This window comes from Dromiciops gliroides, chromosome 2 (genome assembly GCF_019393635.1).
Source record: "Dromiciops gliroides isolate mDroGli1 chromosome 2, mDroGli1.pri, whole genome shotgun sequence".
Classification (NCBI taxonomy): domain Eukaryota; kingdom Metazoa; phylum Chordata; class Mammalia; order Microbiotheria; family Microbiotheriidae; genus Dromiciops; species Dromiciops gliroides.
This window is the reverse complement of record NC_057862.1, coordinates 281,795,654-281,817,917: the sequence shown is the minus strand read 5'-3', so window position 1 is coordinate 281,817,917 and position 22,264 is coordinate 281,795,654. Positions and strand designations below refer to the sequence as shown.

At 39.3% G+C, this 22,264-nt stretch overlaps 1 protein-coding gene across 1 annotated transcript in view; it reads right to left on the bottom strand.

The window, feature by feature from the left end:
* CDKL3 (cyclin dependent kinase like 3) overlaps positions 1–22,022 on the bottom strand; it is a 57,910-nt gene extending 35,888 nt beyond the window's left edge. The window contains exons 1-4 of the mRNA XM_043980210.1: positions 21,082–22,022; positions 19,776–19,961; positions 14,833–15,027; positions 758–936 (exon numbers count right to left, since the gene is read on the bottom strand). Of these exons, the coding sequence (XP_043836145.1) occupies positions 758–936; positions 14,833–15,027; positions 19,776–19,940 (539 nt within the window). The 5' untranslated portion in view covers positions 19,941–19,961; positions 21,082–22,022. The remainder of the gene's footprint in view (positions 1–757; positions 937–14,832; positions 15,028–19,775; positions 19,962–21,081) is intronic.
* Between the last annotated feature and the right edge of the window lie 242 nt (positions 22,023–22,264).

The window sequence follows — 22,264 nt, the reverse complement described above, 5'->3', positions numbered from 1 at the left end:
CTAAAGCTTATAATTTATTGGCGACCACTCATTAGATATTTTAGACAGTATAGCTAGAATTTTAGCCTTAACAATGGAAAATGTACTTCTAAATTGGTAGTGAAGTAAATTAGTTATACGAGTTTCCCAAGAATATAATGGCAAGAGTAGGGCAAGTGACTAGGAGACGTAATATATGCACTGATGTCTTCTAAGGAGATTCTGAGTTAGGTGGCTGCTATCAACCAGGCTACAACTATTCAGAAGGGGAAATGGAAGAAACGGTAAGCTGGTCTTTCTAGGGCCTCCATTAAGGTATAAGACCCAATGGGGTAGCTAGATGGCGCAGTGGATAGAGCACTGGCCCTGGAGTCAGGAGTACCTGAGTTCAAATCCGGCCTCAGACACTTAACACTTACTAGCTGTGTGACCCTGGGCAAGTCACTTAACCCCAATTGCCTCACTAAAAAAAAAAAAAAAGGTATAAGACCCAGAAATGCTTCCCAGTCCTGGCCATGTTAGATGTACCTTGATGGGTGCAGCTAGGTGGCGCAGTGGATAGAGAACCGGCCCTGGAGTCAGGAGGCCCTGAGTTCAAATCTGGCCTCAGACACTTAACACTTATTAGCTGTGTGACCCTGGGCAAGTCACTTAACCCCAATTGCCTCACCAAAACCAAAACAAAACAAAATTTAATGTAAATGTACCTTGATGGATCCAAAAAGTTTATTATAGGAAGATACAGAAGGGAAAAAAAGTGGAAAGGAAACATACTTACTTTCCATAAGTAATATCTTTTAATACTAATTCTGGCGCTCTATACCACCGGGTAGCCACATAGTCTGTATAAATGTCCCCAGGGGCTGCTAATGTCCGAGCAAAACCAAAATCACAGAGCTTAGTAATTCCAGACTGAGATACTAATATATTCTCAGGTTTTATATCCCGATGAATAATCTAGAAACAAACAAGAATAATTTTAGATTAATTAAGTTTCAATAACAAGGGAAATTCTCTAACTTAAAGAACTAATATTGCCAGTCAAAGCAGTAAAGCTTTTTTCTACAAATGGAGAGGACGATCCATGCCTATGTTATGCATTAGGTTTCTAGTTCCTGGTCCCTCAGCATTTCCCCACATTAAAAAGGACTTGGGGAAAGATATACAGAAAAAGTCAGTGACATTCACCAATAGGAAAAACAACCAAGCATTCCAATTTATTGTAAAACACCATAGAATAAACAGGAAAATTTATTCAAAATCAGAAATCTGGGGTCCTTCCTTAGCTGTACAACAAAATTGCTGTAATTTGACTCTATGCCTTAGTCTCCCTCTAAAAGTTGGGAAAATATTAATATAGAGCAGATTTGGTTTTGGTGGTTAGCACCGTTTGAAAAAAATGCATTATACAAAATGAAAAACTTTGTTTACAAAACACCTTGGTATTCTGAGAAGAAAAACAAAATATTACCTCAGTTTGAACTATTCTTTGTAGCAATTTCAGCTTTGAAAGTGCTTTCTTTTTCTCATAGCTTACTTTTTTAAATTTAAATGTGTTTATACACAAACATGTTTGTTCTTGGATTTGTTTCTAACTCACTGATTTTAAACTGTTAAAATTTTTTCTAGTCTGGGGTAGCTAGGTGGTGCAGTGGATAAAGCACCAGCCCTGGATTCAGGAGTACCTGAGTTCAAATATAGCCTCAGACACTTGACACTTACTAGCTGTGTGACACTGGGCAAGTCACTTAATCCTCATTGCCCCACAAAAAAATTAATTAATTAATTAAAATTAAAATTTTTTTTGGCAGGGCAACTGGGGTCAAGTGACTTGCCCAGTGTCACACAGCTAGTAAGTGTCAAGTGTCTGAGGCCAGACTTGAACTCAGGTCCTCCTGAATCCAGGGCTGGTGTTCTATCCACTGCACCACCTGGCTGCCCCCAATTTTTTAATTTTTAAAAATTCTAGTGTTCTAACACATACCAGAAAAGAAAGTTGAAAATGAGAACTTTACAATAGATTTGGCATTTTTATCTTTTTTTAATATAAGAAATTAGGTAAGATTTGATGAAACAAAGTTAGCTCTATATCAAAAAAATAAATTTTGATTTTGTTTTCTGTACCTGAGAAATAAGACACTAAGCAAATATTTACCAAGTACTTCCTTGTAAATACCTGTTTCATGTCCAGGAGTATCTAATAGAGGCATTTTAAGGACAGGTAGGATTTTTGACAGGTAGAGACAGAAAGGTAGCATTCCAGGAGAAGATATTGACATAAGCAAAGTCACTGACAAGTCTAGTTTGACCACAGTGTCATATATAGTGAGATAGCATAATAAAGTGGAATAAATACTAGTCAAGAAACCTGGGTTTGAATCCTGGCTCCAACATTTACTAGCTCTGTGACACTGAGCAAGTCACCTAAATTCTCTAGGATCAAACTTCTTTATCAATAAAGGTGATAATACTATCTACCTCACAGGATTGTTTTGAGGAAAGTACTTAAAAAACCTTAAAGCACTTTAGAAGTGTAAGTTATTATTACATAAAGACTAAAGCAGTCGGATTGGGGCTGACACCCATCCCAGGCCCTGTCCCGTAGGGAGGAGTGCCCTATTCAGCCCAGTGCCCTCTAGGTGCCATTGAAAAGGGACAGGCCCTTTGGAGGCACCTGAAGGGAGGGGAGAGCAGGACCTCTCTGCTTCCCTTGCCTTCTGCCCTTCAGCTTTATCCAAGAATTGTTCCCCAAACTACGACTGGATTAACCTGGAGATGAGGTGTGGAAAGTGGATAGGGCCTGGTGCAGGGCACTGGATGAAGAACTTGATGAAATGGGCAAGGGGATCTGTGAGCCCTGTGTAAAATCTGTGCATTGGAATATTTGTGTATAAATGTGTATGTGACAAGACCAATAAATCTGACTGTGTGTGAAAAAAAAAGACTAAAGCAGTTACAAGTATGCATACTATGCTCTAGAGGTAAGGAGCCTCATTTCTACCTACCTGTGACTGTCCCATTTTATGATGAGTTAATAACTTAGAGAAGTTGTTAGATAAGATCTAAACTTTATTAACCACTCACTTCCACTCATAAAACATTTCTGAGATATTAAAAATTTTTATTTGTATGTTGATTAAGTTCCATTTTAAACACGTACATGTATATACATAACACTCATATGATACATGTATATATGTGTGGGTATGTATATCTCTATATGGATAAGAGATGATATGAGGTGGTCTAGGTGGATCTCTAAGACTAAAAACTGCAGAGAAGGAGCCAAACTGAACGATCAAAGTTCCTTACCAGGAGTTCCCTACACAGTAGAATCACAGGTCCAGTCCCAATTTCTATTTCTATATGGTCACACTTCCAATCTTAGATCAAATTCATATGAGTAAATATTAATCAAACAAAATAATTGACTAGACTCTGAATTAAATGACAATTTGATGGTATCAAATTCTGAACTTCAGTTTTGTAGAATTAGTACATGGTCTAAGCATATGCAAGTAAATACTACATTCTAATTTATCACACCATTGTTCCATACAACTTTTTATGCTTGAATTTGAACATCCTTCAAAATATGGAAAGATTCAACTTTTTACTATCTGACAATCTTGTGAAAATTTGGAGCTCTGGATATGGTTGTTTTTTGGGGTTTTTTTGCAGGGCAGTGAGGGTTGAGTGACTTGCCCAGGATCACATAGCTACTAAGTGTCAAGTGTCTGAGGCCAGATTTGAACTCAGGTGCTCCTGAATCCAGGGCCGATGGTTTATCCACTTCGACACCTAGCTGCCCCAAGTTCTGAATCATGTTAAAGATTCTATTAGTCACCATATCAAAGGCCTCCCAACTCTATTTCGGGTATATTTAGTAAATGTAGACATGAAGCATGTTTGATCTTTTTTATTTCTTTATCCTAAGCAATATTTCTCTTTTTTATCATAAAAGTATTTTATTATTTTCTAGTTACATGTAGAGATAGCTTTCAACATTTGCTTTTATAAGATTTAGAGTTCCAAATTTTTCTCCCTCCTTCCCTTCCCTCTCCCCTCTCCAAGACAGAAAGCAATCTGATATAGGTTTTATATATATATATATATATATACACAACCATATTAAACATATTTCTGCATTAGTCATATTGTGAAAGAACAAGAACAAAAGGGAAAAACCTCAACAAAGAAAAAATAAAAACAAAAAAGTAAAAATAGTATGGTTCAATCTGCATCCAGATTCCACAGTTCTTTTTTCTAGATGTGGAAAGCATTTTCCATCATGAGTCCTTTAGAATTATCTTGGATCATTGTATTGCTGAGAAGAGTTAAGTCTATCACAGTTGATCTTCACACAATGTTGTTGATACTGTGTACAACGTTCTCCTGGTTCTGCTCATTTCACTCAGCATCGGTTCATGTGAGTCTTTCCAGGTTTTCCTGAAATCTGCCTGCTCATTGTTTCTTATAGCACAATAGTATTCCATTACATTCATATACCACAACTTGTTTAGCCATTCCCCAGTTGATGGGTATCCCCTCAATTTCCAATTCTTTGCCACCCCAAAAAGAGCAGCTATAAATATTTTGTACATGTGGGTTCTTTTCCCTTTTTTATGATCTTTTTGGAATAAAGACCTAATAGTGGTATTGGTGGGTCAAAGGGTATGCAGAGTTTTATAGCCCTTTGGGCATAGTTCCAAATTGCTCTCCAGAATGGTTGGATCAGTTCACAGCTCCACCAACAATGCATTAATGTTCCAATTTTTCTACATCTTTCCTAACATTTATTATTTAATTTTTGTCACATCAGCCAATCTGATAGGTGTAAGGTGGTACCTCAGAGTTGTTTTAATTTGCATTTCTCTAATCAGTAGTGATTTAGACTAAGCAATATTCTCCAACATTTTTCACTATTCTTCCTTTTATGCCTGCTTTTAAATTTAGGTCACTGCATTTATTAGGTCATTGTATATATACTTTAGGTAATATATATATATATATATTTAATTTAGGGGGTCTTATGCAGTTCTTTGAAGAATTTCTCCATCTCCTTATCTTCTGCAACAGAAATTGGCACATAATAAGCTGCAATTATCTGCATGGTGGTCTTTTTGCAAAGGCTCACAATGGCTATCACAAAACTACAGAATTTGAGAGTGGAGAGGGACCTCAACAGGCATCTAATCCAATCCTTACACAAAAGGAACCCCACTATAAAATATCTAACAAATTATTGTCCAGCCCCTGCCTGAAAAGATCTAAGAAGGGAAAATATCTTTAAGGGAAGGCATTCCCCTGATTAGGAGAATCCTATGCTATCCCTGGATAGCTCAAATTGTTAGGAAGTTTTTCCTGACATCAAGTTTAAATTTACCTCATTGAAACTTCCATCCATTGCTCCTGGAGTCAAAGAGAACAAGTCTAATGTCTCCTCCAAATGGTCCTCCAAATACTTGAAGACTGATATTATGTGCACTCTGCATCTTCTTTTCTCCAGGTTACACATGCTCAATTCATTCATTGACTATATATATGTTATGGACTCAAGTTGGGGCCACTAGGTGATGCAATGGATAGAGTGCTGGGCCTGGAGTCAAGAACACTTGAATTCAATACTGGCCTCAGACACTTACTAGCTGTGTAACTCCCAGCAAGTCACTTACTTGTTTGCCTCAGTTTCCTCATCTGTAAAATGAGCTGGAGAAGAAAATGGCAAGCCACTAAAGTAGCTCTGCCAAGAAAACCCCAAATGGGATCATGAAGACATGACTGAAAAATGTCTCAACAACAACAATGTGGATTCAAATTCCTTCAGCATACAAGTTGTACTTCTCTGGACACTCTCTAGCTTACCAGCATCTTTAAACTGAGATCTGACAAGGGAGAGTACTGTGGGACCATCACTTCCCTATTCTGGAAAGTTATGCCTATCAATGCAGCCCAAGATCACAATGGCTTTTTTGGCTACCATATCACACTAACTCATGATAAGCTTGTAGTTCAGTAAAACTGAAATGTCATAAGAAACATTTCTTGTTGTCTAAGGACACATAAGACTAAGTGCAGCCACTCCTTTATTTGCCTACCCAAGAAAAATCTGTGAACCATCCTTCCATTTAGAAGACTTCCTAGTCTTCTGGTTTCATTAGTAAAAATATACCAATACTGATATGATTCAGTTCATCCAGTAATATGTCAACTTGTTAATGATTAAACAATGGATCTTCACAGTAGCTACTGAAAAATCCCTATGGCAGAGGAAGATAAAAATAAATTAGTCTTTGTTAAGGGCTAAAATTCTAGCTAAACTGTCTAAAATATCTAATGAGTGGTCGCCAATAAATTATAAGCTTTAGCAAGAGTTAGACTTTTAAGCATTTATTAAGGAGAATAAGAATTTGGTAAAGAGAGAGAGAAAGGCCTAGATTCCTATCTATTAAAGGGAAAGTGCATTTCTAGCTCCCTCCTCTGCTGGAGACCTCAGGAAAGCGCGAGACCGAGCGCCAGTCTCTTCCTTCTTCCTCCCACTAGCCAACGTCACTTCCTGACGCCAAAGAAAAGACTCCTGGTCTTGCCCTCAAAGACCTTCGCTTCATGGGCGGAACTCTTCTACAGTAAGTCTCCAGCAGGTGGCGTCATTCCAATCGTTACACCTTCATTTATTCAAAGGGATTGTACCAATGTAAGCAAGGAGTTTCTGGCACTTTCCAGGAGGTCACAGAAAAGGCAGTGAATGACATTAGCTATTTAATGGTATTGGTTTATCTGGATCATCAGATTATCAATTTGGAGGCTGTCTACTTGAAACATCTTATTTTATTAATGAAGAAGTTGAGACCCAAGGATGACAAGTGACTAGTTTAAGTTTCTTCCATCATTAAGAAATTGGTCATCTAAAGCTGTAAACTGACAAATACTAGTTCTGCATCACCTCTGTCAAGTATACAGAGTACTAACTTAGAATTCATCACTAGGTCATGTTCAAAGAATTGTCAGGAACTATAGGAACTAAAGATATTTCTGGGTTTAGTGACACTAATAGTATGAGATTAATGAATGATTATGCCATCATTACAAAGTCTCTTAAGGAAAACTCTATGGATATATGACAAAAAGGAACCAGAAACAATTAGAAAAGATAACTATCCAGACTGAATACTTTGATATCCCCTTTGAGAACACTAGGACAAGAAATATGACCAGGCAGGCTTTAAAGAAGTTTATCAACTGCCTTTCACATGCATCAGTGTTGACTTTTGCCTAACTTAAGTGTGCCTTTTGTCTTACACACTTGTATCAGTCTAGATGGTCTGAGGGCAGTTTGTGCTAGGGGGAAAATGGCTACAACAGCCTATTGTGCTTCCCACCAAGTAGTTCTCATCCACAAACTGAAGTTTCAGGGCCTTGATGTGAGTTATCACTGAAAAGTTTGCTTGGACTCATGTGTAGGGATAGATACAGATACAGACAGATTCAGGTATGCATAATCCACTGACCTATATTCTAAAAAGTACTAAGGTGGCTGCCACTAACGAGATGAATATCATCTCTGTCCAACTATGAGTTGAATGTGGATTACTGGCCAGGAAGAACTAATGTGCTACAGGTGTTCTATCCAGCAAACATCATCAGAAAATTATTCTCAAAGAAAGAGTGATTTATGGTATGAAAGGAGCAGGGCCACCAAAAAGCAAGGGCAAGATTCTAGGATTTTTCTCTGGAGAGTGTGTACCATCAATAGAAATAATTTTGTAGCCTTAGGCAACCGTCTTTATACAATCTGAACATTGATGACTGGTGGCAAGTTCAGGCCAACTGGTTAAGAGAAACAGACATGCCCTTGGGGGATCCAGACCACTTGTGAAGTAATATATTACTAAATAAAGTGTAAAAAGGTAAACAGTTCTTCACAAAGCTTTTAGTCCATGGATTTCAAAGATATACATGATAATTTTAGACACCTGGGCCAAGAGAAATCTATCTGGTGTAGTATAGATTCTTTTGCTCCCAGTTGGCAGCAGAAGTAGTGTAAGACTTGTAGCCAGAGTACTCATAGCAAAGTGCTGATTCAAGACACTTATCTGGAGAATATAAGACCAGCAAATCTTTGAGTTGTTATCTGTCTTGTCTCTGGAAAAGGTACTGGAATAACATTAGCAACACCCAAGTGGTGACAGAACCCTTCATGGAGTATACATAGGCCCACCCAATCAGCAACCAAAAGGTTTCTGCAGTGGCAAAAATGTTACATTAGCATTTCTCAGTATATGGATTCCTTACCAGGATTCACTCCTATCAGGGTTGAGATTCTGAAAGAAGTTCACTTCAAGGATGTGCTCAATCTGGCAGGAAATAAATTTAGAACAACTCCACATCACCCTTAAGGAGACCAGAAAACAAAGGCTTTTAATCTCACCTTGCTAAATACATTAGGGATATGGAGATACAAGTATAATTTTAAGTGGAGTTAGCATATGACATTTTTGGTATATGCCTAGAATGTCACTAGGAAGAAGACCAGAGGCTTTATTCCATCCATGTTATTATTTGAATAAAAACCAGGACTGCCTACTGACCACTGTTTGGCGTATCTAAAGATGGAAGACAGAGAAATTCATAACCTGTATAATCCAAGGATGAAGGACCACTGCCTTTGTTGATAGTAAAGAAGTCAGTGCAGCAGAAAACTATATTTATCAAGGAGCAACTACTCCTTCACTAGCACTATGAGGCATGTGGATCCTACCAATTCCTAGGTAAGATAGCATTCACCAGAGAAAAGGGTTGTTTCACACCATATGGAAAGATAAGGAAAGTTTTCCTGATGGAAGAGAGGACTCATCTGTACTCTTTTGATCAAAATTTTTAAAAAAAACAAACTGTTAATTACCCTAAAGTCACTTCAGTCCCTAAATCTATGATCTGATATTAGTCTGAATGAATGCCTGCAAAGGAGTGTTGAATTACCATTTAGGGAGAGTAAAATGAGCCAGAAACTTACATTCCCATCAATTTTCTTTGTTGAGGGCATTAGGCAGAGATTGTTTATGAAAAGGAAACCAGATATTGACATTCCCAGGGTACTCTGGTTTGGAGCATGAACCATAAAGGACTTCCTGATAATTACAATTACATAAATGAAGATGTTAACAGGCAAAAAAAAAATTAAGCTAAATACAACATATGAGTCTGATACTACATTTTAAAAGTCAAAGCATAGGGGCAGCTAGGTGGCACAGTGGATAAAGCACCAGCCCTGGAGTCAGGAGTACCTGAGTTCAAATCCGGGCTCAGACACTTGACACTTACTAGCTGTGTGACCCTGGGCAAGTCACTTAATCCCAATTGCCTCACTTAAAAAAAAAAGGAAAAGCATATACCCTTTCTTTCAACAAAGGGAAAATTACAAAAGATTACAGTAGCATATATGACTAGTCTCAATCACTCATTTGTGGGTTTGTTTTTTGTTTGCTGTCTTTTGGGAGTATGCTTTGATTTCAGTTCATGTTTATCTGCTGTTAAAATAAAACTGATCGATTAAAACATAGCAATTTTTTAAAAATCAAAGTTGGTGAATGAGTTCCCTGAATAGCTATACTGTCAGTTCCTCCTTTTCTCTCTGAATAAAGTTTGTTTCTGTGTTGTTTACATTTCATTCTTGAGAACTTTTTCCTTTGGGCTGACGCTATATTGTAGAAATTTTACACATGGAATTCTATCGGTCCTTTCTCTGGACTCTTTAAATCTGTTCTTCCAAAATCTAGGGCACATAGACTATGAAAGGAATATAATGGGTTGTATATAGAAGCACTGGACAGTTTGCTTCTAGTCAGGAAGACCTGAGATCATGCTTTGTTTTTGAAATATACTGGCTGTATGACCCTGAGGAAGTCATATAACCTTTCAATGCTTCCAAACAAGAATATAAATTATAAAGCAGGTGCCAACCTGCACTGTAGATGGAACTTCTTCAAAAAGAGATGTCAGGGCAGTTAGGTGGTGCAGTGGATAAAGCACCGGCCCTGGATTCAGGAGGACCTGAGTTCAAAATCCGGCCTCAGACACTTGACACTTACAAGCTGTGTGACCCTGGGCAAGTCACTTAAACCCCGTTTCCCCGCCCCCCCAAAAAAAGGAGATGTCTATGCCAATTAAATCACAGGTATGGTTAAAAAAAAAAAAGTCAGACATTTGGCTTCCTTCCTCTCTATCATAACTCTAAGATGGAATGGTCACTTCTTTTTTGTTTGTTTGTTTTTGCAGGGCAATGGGGGTTAAGCGACTTGCCCAGGGTCACACAGCTAGTAAATGTCAAGTGTCTGAGGCTGGATTTGAACTCAGGTCTTCCTGAATCCGGGGCCGGTGCTCTATCCACTGAGCCACCTAGCTGGCCCTGAAAGCATGTTTCTTAACTATGGAGCAGGTGTTCTAGACAGCACAGTGTAAGGAGTGGGGAGATTTGAAGGAGGACATGGTGGAAGGAGGGAAAACTGAGTGGGATGAGAGGGAACAGGTAGTTAAGAGATGGGAAATGAGGCTCATACTTTAGTAGCCAGAGTTCAGAATCACCAGTATAAGAAGGGTATGAAGGGAAAAAAATATAATGATCGTTAAAGAATGAATTCTGGAAGAGTATCAGTGGCTGGAAAGAAGTCCATTGAGGGAGGCAGGTAGAACAACTTCAAGGCCAAACTCAGCATGTTGTATCCTTCGAGGCCCAGGACACCAGCTGCTAAGAAGCAATGGTATTGCCTGAAAGACTCCAGAGCAAGGAAGCAGGAATTGTAGTTCAAAATTGGATAATGTTCAAGAAGGAAGGGTCTTCAGAAAGAAGTCTCTGAGGCAAAGAAGTCAGCGTCCCATGGCCTGGATCAGGAGTTGATTCTTGGCTCTTGGCAAGGTCTCCTTTGGCAAAGTGTCCTTGGCAAAGTCTCTCTATGAGGCCTAGATCAGGGCCCTGGGCCAAAGACAGAGACCAGAGGCTGGGGTGGATGCAGAGGCTCCTGGTAAGTCTTCTCCCATCCTTTCCACTGATTCAAATCTTACCCATGTTTCCAGGTCTAAGTCTAATGCTTAGCTCCTTTTTGAAGCCTTCTCCAACAAATCGGGCTCTACGTAATTTAAGATGATTCCCCCTTTTCTCAACTCCTATAATCTGTGCTATCTATATCCCTTGGCTGTATTCTGTCTCTTATTGTTATTTAATCAACAATCCTCATTCTGTCTTCTTTCCAATTCAATTATAAACTCTTTCAGAGCACAGCACACAGTAGTTACTTAACATTTTCATAAAGAGATCACATAAATCTAAATCAAATTAGCAAATATTAAAGTATATACTGTGCGCAGAACACTGCAGTAGGGTTTGAGAGGAAATAAAGTTTAGATGGTGGCAAACAAAATATGTGATTTTACCCACTACAAATTTATGGTAAGTGTATCAACGAGGCCTTTAATGTTGCTTAACAACTCTTTTACTCTATTATTATTGGCTTTCTTTCATTTTCCACAGTGACAGTTGCAACTATTGTCCTACCCTTAACTCCACATTTAGAACAGATGAGCCAGTGTCCCTGTGATACAATTTTCTGAATTAAGGACAGCTAAAGGAAACTCAACTTTTTCCTCCCAATCTCAACTTCCCAGCATCCTCATTTATTCTTTTTTTTTTTTTTTTTTGGTGAGGCAATTGGGGTTAAGTGACTTGCCCAGGGTCACACAGCTAGTAAGTGTCAAGTGTCTGAGGCCGGATTTGAACTTAGGTCCTCCTGAATCGGGGCCGGTGCTCTATCCACTGTACCACCTAGCTGCTCCCATCCTCATTTTTTCTTCTTCGCTCCAGTCTCAAAAGAAAAGTTCTCTTGCTAAAGTTAATCCCCTCTGTGTGTGGCCCTTGATCCCAAGCCCTCTTGCCCTTCTAAACATCTTTCAACAGTAAGCATTCCCTTTATCTCCTGTGTCTTCAATCTTAGTCTCTCTACTGGCTCTTTCTCAACTGCCTACAAATATATTCAAGTCATCCCTTCTACCCTTCCTCTTCACTCCCACCAATTCAACTACCATCCCATTATCTCCTCTAATCACTCCAATTCATCAGCCATCCAATCCCAACAACCTATTTAAAAGGTTATTTATGTCTTTCTGGGGCAGAGCCAAGATGGCAGAGAAAAAGGCAGTGAGCTCTCGAACTCACAACACAATTGCTCCAAAAAACATCCAAATAATGCCATAGGACAATTCCAGGAGCAGCAAAATCCACAGAAGAATGTGATGAGATCATTTTCCAACCAAGACAGCTTGGAAGGTCGGAAGGAGGGAGCTGCTGTGCTGAGACAGGAGTGGAGCCCAACCCTACAATCACAATGACACAGATCTAGTCCCAGGAAGGCCTCGCCTGAGAAAGAGACCCCCCCCCCACCTCCGCCTCTGAATCAGCTGCAGTGTCTAGAACTAAACTCACGTTCTGGTAAGAGGGCTGAGCCCTTGACAAGGGGAAGATTACAAGGGTCTCTGCCAGTGCTGAGGCTGAACTTGGGTTTTTCACCCCTGCTAGGAATCAGGAGGTAGGCTTGAGTAGCAGTGGCCCAAGTGGGGGAGGGGCACAGGATCATCGGAACTGACAACCACAGAACACAAAGCTGGTTGATTAACAAGTTGGTCTTGGGTCATCTACAGACCAGGGAACAGGCCAGGCGAGTGAAGAACCTGCTCCTCCTTAAATCATACCCCCTGGGACCTCCTGAAGCTTAGGACAGTGCAGCCTGGAAAAGGTTATTTATACCCAATATCTCCATTTCCTCATCACCCATTCTTTCTTTGCCAGTCCCTGGCAACTTTATTCTTCCCCTTCTCACTAACATTTTTTCAAAGATCAGCAGTAAGATACTATGAAAAAGTCAAGAAGCTTAAGGACTAAAAAAAATTACCATATTAGATTATGGCCTCCCAGATAAACCTTACTTTGGATTTAGAAATTATATACTTTTCTGATTCTCCTTTTCTCCAATTGCTCATCCACTCCTTTTACTAGCTCCTTATTCTCTTCCTAATACCTTAAAATGGATGTTTCAGAGGTTTTATTCTTGACCCACTTTTCTTCCTTCAGTACTCTTCCTTGGTAACCTATTTACTCTTTTTTTTGGCAGGGCAATAAGGGTTAAGTGACTTGCTCAGGGTCACATAGCTAGTGTCAAGTGTCTGAGGCCAGATTTGAATCCAGGGCCAGTGCTTTATCTACTGTGTCACCTGGCTGCCCCATCTATTTACTCTTTAGGCCTCAACTCTTACCTCTCTGCAGATGTCTCCCAGATCTATACAATTCTAACCTTTCTCTCCAGTTCCATCCAGACCCCCATCTCCACCTAAAAATTCCAACAACTCAAAATGTTCAAAACTGAGTTTATCTTTCTCTATCCCACTAAATTCATTGTCAGTGGTAACACCGTTCATTCAGCCTCCAATGTTTGACATCTTGATGTTGTCAATTTTTCTCTTATTACAATCCGTAACATTTCATTGATTCTACCTCTAGTCCACATTACAACTGTCCCCTCCTTTTTATTCCCATTGCTACTACATTAGTAGAAACCTTCACTGTTACCCACCTGCATTATCACAAAGGCCTTCTTACAACTCTTTTGCCTCTAGTCTCTTTCTCCTCCAATCTAATTTTCATACCATTGCAATCTTCATCACGTACAAATTTGGTTATGCCACACAGCCTTGCTCAAAAATTTTCAATGGTTTCTTATTACCTATGAAGTTCAAGCTTTTACCTGGCATTCAACCAGTCCACAATCTACTGCTAATCTGGTGGTCTTTCCAGCCTTATCATGCACTATTTTCTCCTACTTAGTCTCTGTTACAGCCAAACTAGATTGCTGTCCCTACTAACCATGCTGTGCACTTTCCTATGTCTTTGCTTTTTGTGTTAATCTATTAATTATCTGTGTATATGTGTTATCCCCTACTAGACCATGAGCTCTGATAGGTCTAACTTCCATCTTTACCTACACTTTGTAATTCTACACACAAAAATCATTTAACAAATGTTTGGCGAACTGGAATGTACAAGATATACTTTTCCCCTAAGTAAGTTTGCAAGGCCTTCCACACCTCAGCAAAACAATTTCTTTCTTTTTTGTGTGTGTGGCAATGACATGCCCATGATCACACAGCTAGTACGTTATCAAGTATCTGAGGCTGGATCTGAACTCAGGTCCTCCTGAATCCAAGGCTGGTGCTTTATCCTCTGCGCCACCTAGCTGCCCATTGTAAAACAATTTCTTTCTCATTTCTTTCAAAAGAGGACCCCAGAAAGTCAAGATAAACAGGATGCCATTTCCAAAGTCCACCCACTACTCTTTTGATTTCATCATTTGATCAGTTACAATTCCATCTAATTTAACTACATCTGCCTCACATCTTTCTATTTTGTCCACAATAACAGCTTGTCAAATGGCTTGCTAAAATCCAGGCATTGCTCTGACCCACAAGTATAATATGTCAAAAAAAGGAAAATGTTATTTTGTCCTGACCTGTTCTTCTTGAACTCATGAAGGTTCCCAGTTTTCACTTCTTTTTCTTAGTTCTTACAGTTAATTGTTTTGGTCTTTTGTCTTAGGTGTGTGTTCTAGATTCCCCAAATATAAGGACCTTGATTGTAGTTTTCTACTTACCTGTATCTGGTTTCCAACAGCACTTCCACAGTCACTTAATCTTATGATGATGATTATGGAAGTAAACATTAGCAATTAAATTCAATGACAAACAAGCTTTTAAATCGAATAAGGATGTTTATAGTAAGTCTAAAATTATATTGATTTACTGTGAAGCACTTACATTATTGTTGTGAAGATATTCAATTGCCCGAAGGATCTGGAAGAGGTATTTTCTTAGTCTTTTACTCTCAAGTCCATGACAATAATGCTGTAACTCATCTAAAACTGTGTGATCAATAAATTCAAATACCAAATGAATTTTCTTTTTCTGTCTAAATACTTCAATCAGATTGACCAGGTTTTCATGACGAAATTGCTATTAACAAAAGAAAAAAGGTTTTCAGAAATTATTCTAAACACCATAACTTGCATACAAGTCCTACATAGTATCAAATTGAGGCTAAAATATTATCACTTTTCCTCTGGTATTTCAACTTGGGAGTCATAAATTAAGGGAATTTTGGTCCATTGAAGGCAATGTCTCCTTGTCAATTTAACTCTTCAGTTTTTCATGTCTGTTTATTCCAAGATAACAAGAGATAGAAGTAAGCTGATGTTGATATTTGGTGCCCCTTTTGGCTTGTTTTTTAAATTTAAAAAAAAATTTTTTTGTAGGGCATTGGGGGTTAAGTGACTTGCCCAGGGTCACACAGCTAGTAAGTGTCAAGTGTTTGAGGCTGGATTTGAACTCAGATCCTCCTGAATTCAGGGCTGGTGCTTTATTCACTGCATCACCTAGCTGCCCCTGATGTTGATATTTGGTAAAGTGCTATAGAATCAATGTCAATTTTTAAGTTCTACTTGTTGGTCAATGCAACATCTTTATTAAATGGTAGTAAAATAAAAGTTTTTATATCAACAGAGCTTACAATTTTAAACTGATTTCAGTTCTGTAGTAGAGGTTACAGAAACAATTAACTATATTGCTTGGTGTCTCTATGTCACAGAACCACCAGTTATTGTAACCTCACTTAGATACTACTAGGTCCTGAACATTAAAAAAACAACAAAAGAAGTACTGGGTAGTCATCCAAACAAATTACCAAAATGCTAGAGAATTACTTTAAAATTCCTAAAAACTTCTCATAAGAAATTTTTACTTTAGATATGCGCACATAATTTAAGTATATCTGTAGGAACTTAATGGGAATTTGTGAAACTGTGGGTAGAAAACTGCCATATGTCCACATTACTAAACTAAATATACAAAATACTTCCTATGGTAAGAACCATCTTGATTTTGCACAAAGATTTATTAAAATTATTACATGTCTTTCACAGTTAAATTTTTTCAGAATATCAGAAATGTTATCTCTCATATCTGTTCTAAAAAAAATAAAGACAATCCATTTAATGCTCAGTCATCTGAGATAACAATATATTTCAACTCAACTCATACATTCAAGGTCTTACTTAATAAGAATTAAGGTAAAAGCTACTGAGCTAATCACCAATTTCCCTAACAGAAAGAAAATTCATACACTGCAAACATCTTATCATTTCTAGCATTAAAACATAGCAAGCCTATTTTCTGACTGGCTTTTGACCTACAACAAATATTATCTTTGACTATAAGCCCTAAATTATAGTAATCAGTTAAGCTACCTATTCTGTAAGGAAAAAAAATTTTATGTGGCAATATTCTTTGCCAATTTTACCAAAACTCTTAATTCTAGCTGAAAGAGGTGCATTTTTAAATGCTGTATTAGATTATTAAACATTTCATGGTAAAATATTTCTATTTATTCCAAGGGCATGTGGATTTTTGAAAAATATTCTAAATTGGGGTCTTATGCAATTTCACCCTTTCAGTTCTTTTAATGTGGCTAAAAGATAAACATTCCAAAAATCTCTAAAGTTTCTTTTATAATTTCTTATCCTGATTCCCCAAGTTGACAAGGTTTGGCAACATAAAGAGCAGTAAAAAGAATAATTACTTATCACTACAATGTACACCACTAAACTGAAAGAGGAAGTTTCCAGTCTGATTTTTATTGTACCAGGTGGCCCAAAAGTCTAAATTCAGTTTCATGCTATAAGTTTAAAACCACACTCAGACTTTTGGGCCACTGCTATGTAAAAGACAAAGGATGTTTTAAAAGAGTAGATATACTACAAGTAGATTATCCAGAAGAAGTGGTCAAATTTTCTCTAAACGTTACAATGAAATAAAAAACATGCCCAACTTTTTTTTTTAATCCTAGTTCCATTACTATTTTTTTTTCCTGCAGATGGTAGAGCTGTGTTCCATAGAAACACACCCACTAGTGATATTTCACAGAACTTTTATAGAAATTTTTATACCTCTTTGCAGAAATTAGGTTTAGTTCAAATTGTCAGAGTGAGTTAAGGCTTTAAATAAGAATTCAATCTAGTTCAAATCATAAAGTACTCTAAAATTCAATGCCATAAAGCTAAAGTCATGCTAGAAATAAGCAAATCAAAGGTAACACATCTGAAGTGTCTCAAAATAATATCTTTATTTAATAATCATGACATCAATCCACATTTTCACAAATGCCTTCAGTCTTGTGACAAATCGGTCATTTTTTCCAAATGACTAGACAGAAAAAATAACCAGCTGCACTACCCCAAAGAAAAACCGAGATAGACAAAAGCACTTTCTTTGGGAAGAGTTTCATTTCTACCTAAGTATGACAGTAATAAGGGCTATTTTCACTAAGAACAGTTTTGAATTAGTGCATATTACAATTACAAAAGTGGTCTTAACAATATATGAAGGAAAAACAAAACAATATATGAAGGACTTGTCATTTCTTCACTGTAAGAACCCAGTGTTGGATGACTTATTTGTTTTTGTTTGTTTGTTTTGGTGAGGCAATTGTGGTTAAGTGACTTGCCCAGGGTCACACAGCTAGTATGTGTTAAGTCTGAGCTTGGATTTGAACTCAGGTCCTCCTGAATCCAGGACCAGTGCTCTACCCACTGCACCACCTAGCTGACCCTTGGATGATTTATTAAAGAAGTCTTAGGGTAACAAAGTTTAAGTCACTTGCCCAGGGTCATACAGCTTGTTTCAGTGGATCTGAAAGTTGATCTTTCTGACACCAAGGCCAGCACTTTATGCTGCCTCTTGTATTCTCTACAAAATGATGCCAACTGGATTACCCTTTTTATTGCATAGAATAAATCATTCATTTAAGGCCAAAAATGCCTATACCTTTCTTCTTACAAAATGAATTGGTCATATCTAATGTAGATCCACGTGCTAGAGAAGGAAATGGCAAACAACTCCATCTTTGCCAAGAAAACTCCAAATGCAGTCATGAAGAGTTGGACATGACTGAAAAACAACTGAACAATGTAGATCACAAGAGGAAAAAATATTTTTTTATTAAAGAAAAAACTGCTTCTCTAATTGGGTGTGAGCACTATCTGTATTCTGCACATAGCTCAAATTAAAGTAAATATCTAAACTAGATAATTGTATTCTTGTTTTTCTAAAGGGCACTATCTTCTAAACAAAACTCAGGGAGTTTTGCTTCACCCTTCCACTTCATATCTGAGTAAATGAAATATATGCGTAAGTACTTTATGTATATGTGGTCAAGGTTCGTATACTACAATTATGCTCTTCCCTCATCTAATTTTTTCCTCCAGATTGCATTTACTTTTATGATTTCAAAGATGATTTCTATGCAGATCTGCATCTCTTCCCACCTCAAAACTGGATAAGGAAACTTCAAATACAAGAAGTCTAAAACAACTCATTTTTCCCTTCAAACTAGCTGTCCCTAGACAGTAGTGATGCCACAATTCCCCCACTCAGACTAGGAATTTTGGAACATTGGATTTGGGAGTCAAAAGATTTGGATTAGATTCCTGGCTCTGTCACTGCCTCCTTATATGACTTTGGTGAAAGCCACTTAATTAAACCTGTTTCCTCTTCTCTAAAATAGGGATAGTGACAACTAGCACTACTTTTTAAAAACTAAGAACTGCGTACAATTATCTTTGGCAGCCATCAAGTCTGGTTATATTCTTCCAGGGCTCTTATTTTGTATGTTTTTATCTCCTATTCAAAGAACCTTAGTATATTTCAAGGTCCTTCACAATCTGACCTAAATCTAACTCTCCAGCTCTATCTTCTATTACTTACCTACAGAAAATGATCTACTCCGTATACATTCCTACCTCCCCACCTTCTCTCATGTGTTTACCCTGGCCAGAAATACCTACCCTTCTCTACTTATCTAAATCCTACCCAACCTGTAAGGTCTAACTCAAATTCAAACTGAACCTTTCCAAACCACAGGGTTCCTAGCAACCCCTTCCTATAGCACTCATTGTTTGCAGAACTCATTTAACATTTACACTTTATTAACCTAAATTGTTATTTATCTATCTAAATATGTCTCCTTTAACTGTAAATTCCTGGAGAACAGGGATTGAATTTTCCTTCACTATTTTTGTAGAATGAGTTGTGCACTTTCAATTGCTTAATCTGAATGATTCTTTCATAAAATAGGCCTTTTAAAACTTGAGTTTTGGGGCAGCTAGGTGGCGCAGTGGATAGAGCACTGGCCCTGGAGTCAGGAGTACCTGAGTTCAAATCCGGCCTCAGACACTTAACACTTACTAGCTGTGTGACCCTGGGCAAGTCACTTAACCCCAATTGCCTCACTAAAAAAAACAAAAAACAAAAAACTTGAGTTTTTGTGCATGTATTATATGTATTATCATTTCAAAATACTTTCTAGAACTTCTTTTATTCCCACAAATCATAAAGGGTAAATTATAAAATTGATGTAACACTTCCTTTTTCTACATATATATGTACATACACACAAACAGCACATAATTTATCAAAATATCCTAAAAGGGGGGGCAGCTAGGTGATACTGGCCTTGGAGTCAGGAGGACCTGAGTTCAAATCCAACCTCACAACTTTACACTTACTAGCTTTGTGACCCTGAGCAAGATACTTAACCTTGACTGCTTTGCAAAAACAAAAATCAAAAAAGATTTCCTAGTAAGAAAATGACTTTTATTTCCCAACCATTTCTCTTGACTTACGTAACAATTATGGCAAAAGAAGCAAACCTTTAGAAACTTTATTTCTCTCATTGCAATTTTGTTGACAGATTTTTCCGGTTTTTCATAAAATATCTTAATGGCTACTATCTGCCCAGTATCCTTATGTTTACACTTCATGACTGTTCCGTAACTTCCCTCTCCTACTTTTCCAAGGGTTTCATACATCTCCATTTTCAAGACTGGTTTCTAGTTCTTCATGGAAATAAAGGGAAAAAAGACAAATGTTTATATTTGCTCCAGGCTGGAAATCTATTTCTAGAATTTGCACCAGAAGTTATTCCTATAGAAAACAAAGGATTTTGAGTATTTAGCAATCTGTGAACATCTGGTCCCAAATACAAGACGAATAAGGAAAAATGCAGTTTTCTCTCTTTCCCCGCCCTTCCCACCCAAGTTTCTGTTTTTCTTCTGGGGCACCACCACAAGATTCTGTCCCCATCACACACATAACTCCTAACTACACTTTTCACACAGCTTCAAACACCCCCATCAAACTTTGGGTTCCTACACCACTTCAGACTTAAGTCCTTCCACATCAAACATGGGACTCCCATACTTACACTCACCCATGAAACCTGAGACTCCAAAATAGGCTCAAACCTAACTAGACTCTTTATATGACATTCCCCCATGTCGAAGACCGAAAGGTCCACACCCCCCCCACACCACCCCAAACCCCGCGCGCGCCCGCCCACTCTGCTCCGCAGGCGCAGCCGAGAGACGTCTCGGTTCCCCTCTTCAGCTCTCCAGCAAGTCTCAATCCTCCAGGCATCCGCTAGCTCCTCCCCGCCTAAAAGTCACACTCCCTCACCAAGCTCCAAGGTGGTTCCCCCAGGATAAGACCCTTACACTCCGCCCTCCCACATCACCATTTCCACCCCGGGTTCACTCCCCCATGAAGTTCCCAAAGGCCTCCGTTCCCTCACGGGTACGACCTCGTCCTCCAGAGATCTCAGCCTCAAGTCTTCCCCGCTTTGCCCCGCTGGAATAATCTCCTAATACTTGGGCTCCCACATTGTCTCAATCCTCCATCTCCCGCCATCAAACCCGCGGTTCCCGGGCCCGGGCAGCAGCATCCCCCTCCGCTCCGCCCCGCCGTTGACCTGGTCAGGGCAGCCGCCGCCTCAGCCCATCCTGCGGCCCCACGGGCCTGGCTCCGAGCAGTCGTAGCCCTAGCCCCTGCCCCGCCCCGAGGACGCAGCCTCGCCCTGCCCTGCCCTGCCCGCCTGCCCCACCACCCGCTACCATGGCAACGCCGGCAGGGCGGAGACGGAACGCGGCGCGCGCAGGACCGGAAGCTTCTTGAGCCCACCTGGTTCGGAACGGCGAGCAAAGAGGGACAGAAAAGGAAAGAAGGCGGGTCGCGACCCTGGCCTTGCCCTGGCCCGTGAGAGGGCAGCATGTGGCAATTGGGGGAGGCGCAATAAGCTGGAGAAATGCCACCTGTCATCAGTTTTTCCTCCCGTGATCGTCGAAGCCAGAATGGAGCCTTTTGGGCTTGAATGATTTCTGTCAAAGGGCGGACGGGTCTGTGACCCGGAGAATGTCGGTCGAAATGTGAGGATTCGGGCCTGAAAATCAGAAACGAAATACCAGGACGAGGCGGAGGGAGAGCCGAGGAGAAGCGCTGGCGGGGCCGGGGCAGCTAGGCCAGCGACGATTCGGACTTCAGCCCTCGCACTCCCTGGCCCCGGCTGCTGTCATCGCCTTCCTAGTCACTAAAATGTTTTCTTGCCCTCCCTCCCGCCTCCTCACCCCTTATTGGAAAAAGAAGGAAAAGCGGCCCCCTAAGCCCATTACCTCTCTGTCAGAGGATCACGGATCCTCCAGAATCATGAGTGGTTCAGCGAGCATTTATTAAGCATGTATGAAAATATAACGAGAAGAGGGGAAATCCACAAAACATTTTCCTTGCCCTTAAAGAGCTCACATTCTAAACAACATGCAAATATCTATATACCTACAGTGAGAATGGAAGGTCATCTCAGAGGGAAGGTATATAGTAAGGGGAGGAACGATTTGCAAAAGGTGCGATTTGAGCTGAGTCTTGAAGCTGGGGAAACAGTCCGAGGTGAAGAGGCAGAGCATTTCTAGGAATGGGAGACAGCTAATACGGAAGAGATGGAGCTTGCAGAAGGGGCCTTGATAGCAATTAGGACACTGTAGAATGTGATGGAGGGAAGTAAAGTGTGAGAAGACTGGAAAGGAAGGAGGTAGCTGGGTTATGAAGAGCTTTATAATGCTAAAGAGGAGTTTATAGGGAATAAAACTGAAGACATTGGAGAAAATAGGGACTCACTGGAGCTCACTGAGCAAGACGGTGACATTGTGATCAGATCTGTGTTTTAGAAAAATCAACTTGGCATCAGAGTGTTAGATTAGACAGAGCATTGAAATCATGGAGGCTTCAAGTAATTAGAAGCCTATAGGAGTACTCCAACATTGATGAGGTTCTGAACTAGGTTTGTGGCTGTATAAGAGCAAGAGAAGATCTC